This window comes from Camellia sinensis, chromosome 13, assembly GCF_055761805.1.
Source record: "Camellia sinensis isolate YWXY chromosome 13, ASM5576180v1, whole genome shotgun sequence".
Classification (NCBI taxonomy): Eukaryota; Viridiplantae; Streptophyta; class Magnoliopsida; order Ericales; family Theaceae; genus Camellia; species Camellia sinensis.
Window position 1 is genome coordinate 108,446,972 of NC_138973.1, and position 10,684 is coordinate 108,457,655.

The window sequence follows — 10,684 nt, forward strand, 5'->3', positions numbered from 1 at the left end:
AGATAATATTATAATACATATACAAGTTATATTATTTGTGAATTTGATTATCATAAATGACATTACTTCCTATAAGAGTTATAACTAAAAAAATAAAAAAAAGATAAACAATAACTTAATAGTACATGAGGTATACCAAACGGTTCTTGAATCATAACTAAAACCAATATTATGATATGTCATAACTAACAACATAATATATTACAAGCAAAAAAATAAAAGTAATAACTAAAAGTGCATATCGTTGTAGAATTTCACTCAAATTTTATTAAAAAAATTACTTAACAGTCGGACAAATTAAAAAAAAAAAAAAATACACAAACATAAAAGATGCACATGAACCTTGCATTCCCACATTTTTTTTTTTTTTACTTCCACCCCTCAACATATTGATTCATGTTCTTGTAATTCTGTTTTTTCTACCCGTGTGAAGTAAATTAATTCTCCCAATTTTATTTGGAGCCTATATGAACAGTTGGACTAGAGAGAGAGAGAGAGAGAGAGAGAGAGAGAGATGGCGGTTCAAAACAATGGAAGCTCAGAGTCTTTCATTAAGATTCCAGAGATAAAGTTCACGAAGCTATTCATCAATGGAAACTTTGTCGATTCCATTTCAGGTTCTTAATAAACCATTCTCCTCTCTTTTTACTTCATTTTCTTCCCTCTCTTTCTTTTGGGTTCATACACTCACAGAGAAAACAATAAATGTATGTATAGCTTCTCTGTATTGCAACTTCAGTTTCTATCCTTTTTTGACATCAAATATATATACTTTCTATTTTTAATTAGGCACATAATAGTCAATGTTTACAATCATTGTAGTATGGATTGGGTTTGGGGTTTAACTTTTGCTGGTCTCTGCTTCTATGTGAGGGAGAGAGAGATTTCATCCTTCACCAAACAATTATCCATCAGATTAATCATCTTCTTCAAGAGCCTTTTAATTTCAAAACATTCAGATATACTCAGTTTTTAAGTATTAATTTATGTCAAAGATGACATCAAATACTCAAACTTAAATGTGAGTAAAAAGCCACTAAAATCCTCTCTCCGCTCCTTTTTACTCAAACCCATGCCAAATTGAGTTTTACTCAAATTTTGACTCAAAACCAAGGGACACATATTTAATTTACTATAATTTCTATCCAATCAAAATTTGATACATATAAGTGCTCCTACCCAAATTCTTCTTGACTCCAACTCCTAACATCCACTCAAAACTTGACAATTTTACTCAAATTTGAGTTTATCCATTGGAGTGCCTTATATTAAATGAAGCTCTTTATTTAAACTTCTACTCTGTTTGAGTAAAAGTATAATGGTTCGAGATGGCCTAAAGTTCTGTGATTAGAGTAGAATCAGCTTTACATTAGTGTCATATCTAATAGAACCCTTATGTATTGTACTTTATTTAGTATTTGATTTTCTTTCGACATGACCATCCTAAATTCAGCAATGATACGTAGTGATTTTTTTTTTTTTTTGATAAGCAAAGAAAATCTTTATTGATGAAGAAACCATACATTACATATGAGATTACATCAATAAGGATGAGAAAGAAAAAAGGAAAAGAAAAGCAACCAAGCATAGTGTTGGTGAGAAACCAACACTAGCTCACAAGACCACTAACACTTGATGCCACACCACTCATAAACTAGCTAACAAAAGCTTAGAACCACTGAATGCTCAAGCTATGCTTACTTGTTGCCATCTTACATCCTTCTTAGACCAAACCCTCCTATTTGGATCTCTCTTTGTCCTTTAGCTCTAGCTCAATAATTTTGCTTAGCACATCATCTTCTTTCCCATTGAAATTGATGCCAAGAGATTTACCTAATTGTATGGTGGCTTTGGCTTCATTGAGGAGAAGATTGTTCGGACTAGTAACACCTTTAGACAGATCTGAACGTGCTATCGCAGCTGTTGCTGGCCTGAAGATGACAAACCTAGAAGTGAGCTTGCTGACTACTGTAGCTTTCTGCCCATGAAGTCTAGCAAAGCTGGTGAACCCCTCTATCTAAACCTTCTTTCTTTTTCTCTTCTCATTCCGCAGGAGTTTTGGGATAGAAGCAGGTTGCCTAACTAAGCCTAAATGATTAAGGCTCAGATGACCCTTCCTATTTAAATTCTTACTATGTGCTTGTGCCAAATCCACTTCAAGATTGATACCAAGCACAATTCCATCTCGAGATCCACTGAAGCTTCTGATAAAACAAAGTGTAGAGACTTGCTCAACATTAAAATTTGGGTTGTGCACTGACTCCTCCAACACGGTCTCCTCGACAACTGTGTTTACCTCCTTACCCAAATGACAATCACTAGACCCTGTCCTCTGTTCTACCTCCTTGGTACATACTTTCTCTTCTCTGTTGAAACCTCCATCCCACTTTGACTCCTCAACAGTTGTGTTTACCTCCATCACACTTTCTACCTCCACCCTGGAACACTCTTTTGGACTTGTTCCTTCCACAACACTGCCACAGATTTCGTTGGGGCTATACTCTTCCAAGCCATTGTGCTTCAAGCTACTAAATTCTGCTAAATGATCTTCACACACAAGAATGAGATGTAGTTTACCCTTGCACTCCAAAGCTAAAGTTTTGTTAATAATCTCCATACAAGATGTAACCACTCTGATTCTGGTGTGGGAGAAGGACTTTGGTTGACAAATATCACCATCCAAGTTAAGAACAGTACCCTACATGCTTCCAATATTGTTGAGTGTGCCCCTATTCCAGAGATTTAAGGGTATGCCATAACACCTCAACCACACACATCTCTCTTGTTCAAGATAAAATCTTGGCTTCCATTCCACCACAAACTGACTCCATTCCTTAAACCATTCTTTGATATTGCAAATATTTGATTTCAGCTCCTCCTGAGATTTAAAAGTTAATACTGGCCTTGTTTGGTTTGTGTTTCTCAAAAAATTTTAGGAAAAATTCTCTACAAATAAGTTTTCAAAAGTAATCAAACCAAACAAATTTTTTCAATTTTTTTTTTCAAAACTTGTTTAGTTTACAAGTTTTCTAAACAAATCTCTCTCTCATATACATCAAATCAATCACTTTTTCTAAAACTCTCTCTCAAAATAATTTTTCAAAACATCTTTTGAAAAAAAACCAAACCAAACAAATTTTCGTACTTTTTATCTCAAAACATGTTTTTCAAATACAAACCAAACAAGCCCACTATATCTCGACCTCCCCCTTTTCTGACCATTACTTGATCCAAACCTTTCTCCTTCAAGACATTTTCAATGTTACTAGTAGAGCATTCCAATGATACATAGTGATAAGCATTCCACACCATGTGAATGTGGTCTTTTGGAAGTCAAGAATGGAGGTTACAGAAGTTTTTTTCAACTTAGAGTGGTTGTGTATTAAGCTTGCCATTTATGTTTATGGTTGATTGTTGGCAAGCAAATTTTTAACTTTGGCTCTCCCGTTTGTGTATAAAATGGTAAGAGTTGTGAGCTGAGTTAGATCATTAGAAAGTGAAAGACAGCGTAGAGAATATAATCCGTGAGTGAGAGAGTTCTGTAGAGAGAGTGAGGTGTGAGTTGTAATCTCCCTCCGGGATAATTCTATAGTGAGAAATCTCTCTCTGTGGATGTAGGCTATTGTCGAACCACGTAAATCTCTTGTGTCTCCTTTCTTTGTGTGTGTGATTGATTTCTGATTGTGCCTAATCCTAACAAGTGGTATCAAAGCCTCGTTGGTCGATTTTTCAGAAAAATAGGGTGTGTTTTTCAGAATTGCCCACAAATCAAGTTTTTCAAAATTCACTTTCGAGCATGCCAAGAGGAAGCTCTCTATGAGAGGAGTTCCAAACCCAGAAAGCAAAGGCAAAATAGAGGTTGGGGTGGTCCATACGCGCCGGTCAAAGGTTGGCATGTAACGTCAACTCAGAACCAGAGTCCCACTCATGGCTGGAGGTTGAAGATGACCAGTTTGTAGTCAATCCAAATACTTCAAATATTTATTTAGGGAAATAATAACACAAGGGTGAGTTTGGCTCCGTGGTTAAAGCTTAAGGCTTTAACTCCTTGGTCAAGGGTTCGAATCCTCCAACCTTTATTTGGAGAATTTGATTTCTTTTTTTGGGTATAGCTGACGTCAGACACCACCTGTTAGCCACGTCATCGACACGTGGCACCACGTCAGTGCCAACTCACTGCCAAGTCATCAACCAGTCATCGCCACGCCAGACGACACTTGTTAGCCACGTCAGCGCCAGGTCTGTGCCACGTGGCTTCCACGTCAGCACACTAGTTGGCCAGTCAACCCATCGGGTCAGAATGACCTGATCCAGAAGAGGAGGATTATCTGGTGAAGGTGGTTTTTTGGAAGTCAAGAATAGAGGCTACAGAAGTTTTTTTCAACTTAGAGTGGTTGTGTAGTAAGCTTGCCATTTATGTTTATGGTTGATTGTTGGCAAGCAAATGTTGAACTTTGGCACTCCCGTTTGTGTATAAAGTAGGAAGAGTTGTGAGCTGAGTTAGATCATTAGAAAGTGAAAGACAGAGCAGAGAGTATAATCTGTGAGTGAGAGAGTTCTATAGAGAGAGTGAGGTGTAAGTTGTAATCTCCCTCCGGGATAATTCTATAATGAGAAATCTCTCTCTGTGTACGTAGGCTATTGCCGAACCACGTAAATCTCTTGTGCCTCCTTTCTCTGTGTGTGTGATTAATTTTTGAGTATGCCTAATCCTAACACATAGTTCTAATTCAAGAGTTCTAAATAAAACTCTAGTGAGTTGGCAAGTCAAAAGAAGATGAAAAACACCAATAGAAAGTAATAATAACTACACATGGACTAGTGCCACATAATTAGAGCTCCTTTAGAGCTCTTATTTTAGAGTTAGCAAAAATTTTTGCCCTAAATTATGGGGAATTTTTTTATTTTTTTTTTACAAATCATTTATTTTCTTTTTGAAGGGAAAACGTTTGAGACTATAGACCCAAGAACAGGAGAAGTGATAGCTAGGGTTGCAGAAGGAGATAAGGACGATGTCAATTTGGCCGTGAAGGCTGCCCGAGATGCTTTCGACAATGGCCCCTGGCCTCGTTTACCTGGTTGTGTAAGTATTTCTTTATACATGTATTAGTACAAATATTGTGGTAAGCTAACTTTAACCAGCATTTGTCATTTAACAAAAAATTTCTAGCTCTTTAGTTGGATGCAGGGTCACCTACCAACCATAATTTCAATTGATAAAAATAATGTTATCAAGTTGATTACTTAATTCAATTTAGTTAGTCAATTCCAAATGTCAATTATATGTCATTTGCAATAATATCACAATAAATAATGAAAGATAATAGACACAACGATATACGTGGAAAATTTGGAAACAATTTTTCCCTCATTTAAAAAACCACTGACACCCTTGTTTGTCAAAATCCACTAGATCAGGATGTAAATGACTTATTGCCCAATCCTGAAATATTAGCCTTGAAGTCTTCTCCTTCAAGCTAGCAAGCTCGAAATCCACTCACAAGTGACACTTTGTTGTCAACCTTCTCTTGTCTAGATGTTTGCTGCTTATAGCTCCAACTTGGCCAAAAAGCTCTAATCTTAATTAGCTAGTTAGTAGGTATAACCAATAATGCATGAGTAATCAAAGTGCTATGAATGAGATTAGATTAGAGATGTCAAATTGGCCTGCAGGCCTAAGGCCTGCTCGAGCCTGAGTGAGCTTGGTCCGATCTAGGCCTGAGACCCCCAAGCCTAGGCCAAGCATTTATAGGCTCTACTCGGCCCAAAGCCCAATTCAACTACCCTGACCCATGCCCAACCTAAGGCCCGACTCAAGGCTTGGCCCGTCCGACGCCTAACGCCCAACGTGACCTGTAGTCTATTTTGGTGAAAAAAAAGTATAAAAGAAAAAGTGAAGCCCGACTCAGGCTCGAGGCCCAATCCAAAGCCCGATTACCCCTGGGCTTGGTCCTGGGCCTAGATTTTTGGAAACTAGGCTGGCCCAATTTTGGCGGTAGCCCGAGCTGGCCTGGGCTGGTCTGGCCTGAACTCGAGGCCAGCTGGGTCGAGTCGATTTTACATCCGCAAATGAGATATGAAACTACTTATTCTAGAATCTCTAATATGATGACTCATGAAGCTGAAGTTCAAAAATTGAGAAACATGGATTTCAAGGCCATTTGAGAACTTATGGATAAATTGGGTTTTTCATCTCTCAAAAGCTACTTGGTTTCATGTGTATCTTTACTAGGAAAACCTATGTCCAATATATATATATATTCAAATGAACAAAATCCCACATGCACGCTGGAGTAGGCTTTCCAGCATGCAACTAGCAATATCTCTGCACGTAGTAGCGTGTTCAAGTGGGCTTTCAAGTGTGCTACAAACAGAGCTCACAAAAGTTGTGTAGAGTTAAATCATTGTGCGACTGTTTTCAGAATCTTTCAATTCGCTATTTGATTCACAATTCGGTTTGCAATTTATGTAAAATCGATATGAATTTATGGATGAATCTAATTTGAGAGTGAATTTATGGTGAATCACACGATTTACAATCTATTCACTTTTTACGATTTTTGCAATTTTTAAAATTATCATGTCCGACATATTCTGACTATTTTTTTTTACTATTTTTTTTTAGTAAAAATGGCATAATACAATTTTTAAGAGTATTTAATAAGAAAATAACCAATACCTATGCATGATTTGTTATTGTTTCGGTGATTAAAGGGTTTTTAATAGGATCTAATCATACCCAACATGTTTTTAGCCTTTTCTTCTCATTTTTTCTCCCTTAAAAAAATCATAATTTATCTTCTTAGAAAGGTTAAGGTTAAAGTAATTATTTATTGCTATTTTAATGAAATAAACATAGTTCAATATTATATGGGTTAGGTCAGTTACACCAAATGATTCTTATAATATGTGCCAAAATCAATTTATTTCATACATATATTTTTTCCATGTATAAAATTGTTTGACATTATTTTTTATGATTTGTACTGAATCTTAACGATTCACAATTTGATTCAATTCACGATTCACTAAATAAGGATTTAATTCATGATACAATTCTCGATTTGACAACTATGCACCAGACACGTTTGAGCATCACCATTGCAAACTGGACAATGGCTTTTCCAGCACCACTGCCTTCACTGGACTTTTTACATGACCTATTTAAATTTACTTTTTCATGTACTTAAGATATTACACGTAAATAAGTAAATATCCCCATTTGAACGCAATGGAAATATCAAAACAATGAGAATTCAAATAAATAAAAAGTAAACTCTCCATTCCAAGAATGAAATCCGAAGTTCTTAGGAGTGACAAAAAATAATTTCTCTAATATATGGTGTACCATTTTTAGATCCTAATTACAAATATTGGAAAGAGATTCGTCATAAGAGCTTTAATTCTTGGAGATTTTCACACCTTGGACATTCACAGGTCCTCTCAGAGACTGAGTGTGCTACAACCTTCTGTACGTGCCATATCAAATACTTACTAATCCCAAGAAAATCAATTTCTCTAAAGCCCTCATCATTATAATGTATCTATTGGTGATGTCAAGATTTTTCTTAGTTATAACTTATTTGTGCATGCCACTTGCTGTCATGTGTACCCTTAATTGTGTACTAGCCAACTGTCTCTATTTTTTCTCCGTTGAATTGGTGATCAGGAAAGGCGAAGGATAATGATGAAATATGCAGACTTAGTTGATGAACATGCAGAGGAACTGGCCGCCTTGGATACCATTGATGCTGGGAAGTTGTTCAGTTGGGGCAGGACCATGGAAGTTCCTCGAGCAGCAGAACTTCTGCGTTACTATGCAGGTGCAGCAGATAAAATTCATGGGGAGACATTAAAAATGTCAAGAGAGCTTCAAGCATACACGTTGCGTGAGCCTATTGGTGTTGTAGGGCACATCACTCCTTGGAACTTCCCAGCTACAATTTTTTTCATGAAGGTTAGTCCAGCATTAGCCGCTGGGTGCACCATGGTTGTCAAGCCTGCTGAACAGACACCACTTTCAGCTCTCTATTTTGCTCATCTGGCTAAGCAAGTACGCCTGTCATTTTATTTGTATGGGCATTCACTCTTGGTTAAAAATGTCAATATGTATAACCCACATGTTTTTTTCCCAATAGGCTGGCATCCCAGATGGAGTGCTCAATATTATAACAGGATTTGGAGCAACAGCCGGTGCTGCCATTTCCTCTCATATGGATATTGATAAAGTGACTACTTCTTTCCTTGTACAAATTGTGTTACTTGACTGAAAAATTAAAATAAATAAATAATTTTTAGGCAGGCCTAACTGTCCCACATACGTACCCTCCGTCTAAATTGCCCCTTTGTGTGTGTGTGTGTGTGTGTGTGTGTGTGTGGTGATAATAGGTTAGTTTTACAGGGTCCACGGAAGTAGGACGCCTCATAATGCAGGCTGCAGCGACAAGCAATTTAAAATCTGTCTCACTTGAACTAGGCGGCAAGTCCCCTCTCATAATTTTTGATGATGCAGATGTTGATAAAGCAGCTGATCTTGCTCTTTTGGGCGTTCTACATAACAAGGCAATGTGAATTTATTTTTTCTTGTGTTTTCCTCGGGATTTAATATGAAATAACTCTCTTGTGCTCATACGTGCAATGACTTTTCTTCTTGTGCTGGTTTGTTAGCAGGGTGAAATTTGTGTGGCTGGTTCTCGTGTATTTGTTCAAGAAGGGATCTATGATGAACTTGTGAAGAAGTTGTTAGAGAAGGCAAAAGCATGGGTGGTTGGGGATCCTTTTGATCCTACTGTTCGTCAAGGACCTCAGGCAAAAACTCTAAATATGAACATTTGATTAATCACTTGAAGCACAATTTGCATGTTTACAACAAATTAATGATATACCACCAGAGATCAAAAAAAAGAATAATTACGTGGTTTTTCATTCAGAGATGGAATTATAACAAGCATCAAAATATTTAATAACTGTTTATATCCATGTCATAAGATGCACGCTACCTCTGGTGCAGGTAGATAAGGTCCAGTTTGATAAAATACTTTCATACATTGAGCATGGCAAGAGAGAAGGGGCAACCTTGTTAACCGGTGGTAAGCCCTGTGGTGAGAAGGGATACTATATTGAGCCAACAATTTTCACCGATGTTACGGTAACTCTTTTTCAACATTAAAAAACACCTATTTGTGTGTCATAAGCATAGTGCATTAACTAAAGATTTTGTTTCTTCTCTATTAATCTTTAGGACAACATGCTAATTGCAAGGGATGAGATATTTGGTCCAGTTATGTCACTGATGAAGTTCAAGTAAGTTCAAACTTTCAGAGCCCCGTTTCTTCTTAATGTTCCTGCAAAATAACAAAAGCCAAAAAAAGTTTCAGGGTGTGTTTGGAAGGAAAGAAAGTGAAACCAAAAAACTGGTCATTATTTTTTGTACAGTTCAACTTCTTAATCAACAGTGGGAAGTTGGATTGTATTATATTTCTCTTCGGATGAGAGACTGAATCATCTACTATCTAAATCTTCTCCCCAAAAAATATTTCAGGACTATTGAAGAGGCGATAAAGAGAGGGAATGACACGAGATATGGCCTAGCAGCAGGCATTATGACCAACAACTTGAATGTGGCTAACACAGTTTCCAGATCAATACGTGCGGGTGTTATTTGGATCAACTGTTATTTTGCTTTCGACAGAGATTGCCCGTATGGAGGGTATAAGATGAGTGGGTTTGGAAGAGATATGGGCATGGATGCTCTTGATAAGTATCTTCAAGTCAAGTCTGTTGTTACTCCCATTTATAATTCCCCTTGGCTGTGAATATATGTGTAAGTTAGCAGCTTTGGTGATCCAGCCTCTAGGGTTTGTTACTTGTTTTGTATCATCAAAGGAGGTAATAATTTGAAATTTCAATTAAAATCTATTGTTACATCACACAGAGAAATTGTATGGATGGGAAGTTTGAAAGCAAAGTTAAGTTTGGAAAACGCATTTCTTATAATTTCATTATTGTTATTATATAGAATTTTCCAAGATTCTATCGTGACAGTGAAAATTTTATAACCAAAAAGGATCTTGGTATATTCTTTATTTTAATGGTAAATTAGATAAATATTCTTGCACTTTACATAGAATTCACATTGGTACTTCATTTCTTAGTTGTAAAATAAATTCTTGGCACTTTAAATTGCAACCTTGGCTTTCTGTCAGTTTGGCTTGACGGAAATGACATGTGCTTGTGGCCAACTCGAAGAGGATGAATTTTTTTTATTTTTTGATCCCGAAGAGGATGAAATTTGACATAAAGCTTTTTGGTTGTTAATATAATAATAAAATTTAAAAATATAAATAAAAATCAATTAAGAAACTTGAATTCCATAATTTTTTTAACAAGCCTAATTTTAATTGCAATAAAATCTTATATTATATATATACAAATAAATTTTATCACATGGGAAATTACCATACAATTGTTAGTTATGATTCATTACGATATTAGTTATAACATTATTTTAATTATGATTCAAGAACTTATTTATTTTTAGTTATATTTTATGTGATGTTTAGTTATAAGTTAATTTTTTTAATTATTTTTATGGTTATGACTCCCATGATATCGAATTATGTCATTTTTAATCATTTGTGATAATTAAACTTAAAAATGACATGAAGGTGTGTACCATAACATC

At 36.0% G+C, this 10,684-nt stretch overlaps 1 protein-coding gene across 1 annotated transcript; it reads left to right on the plus strand.

Moving 5' to 3' along the window:
• Positions 1 to 486: 486 nt before the first annotated feature.
• Positions 487 to 9,982, plus strand: LOC145806369 (aldehyde dehydrogenase family 2 member C4-like). The gene is made up of 9 exons (XM_082903124.1): positions 487 to 617; positions 4,941 to 5,083; positions 7,670 to 8,053; positions 8,139 to 8,228; positions 8,389 to 8,562; positions 8,671 to 8,808; positions 9,011 to 9,148; positions 9,242 to 9,303; positions 9,542 to 9,982. The coding sequence occupies exons 1-9, from the start codon at positions 515 to 517 to the stop codon at positions 9,813 to 9,815; spliced, it is 1,506 nt and encodes a 501-aa protein (XP_082759250.1). The 5' UTR covers positions 487 to 514; the 3' UTR covers positions 9,816 to 9,982.
• Positions 9,983 to 10,684: the final 702 nt, after the last annotated feature.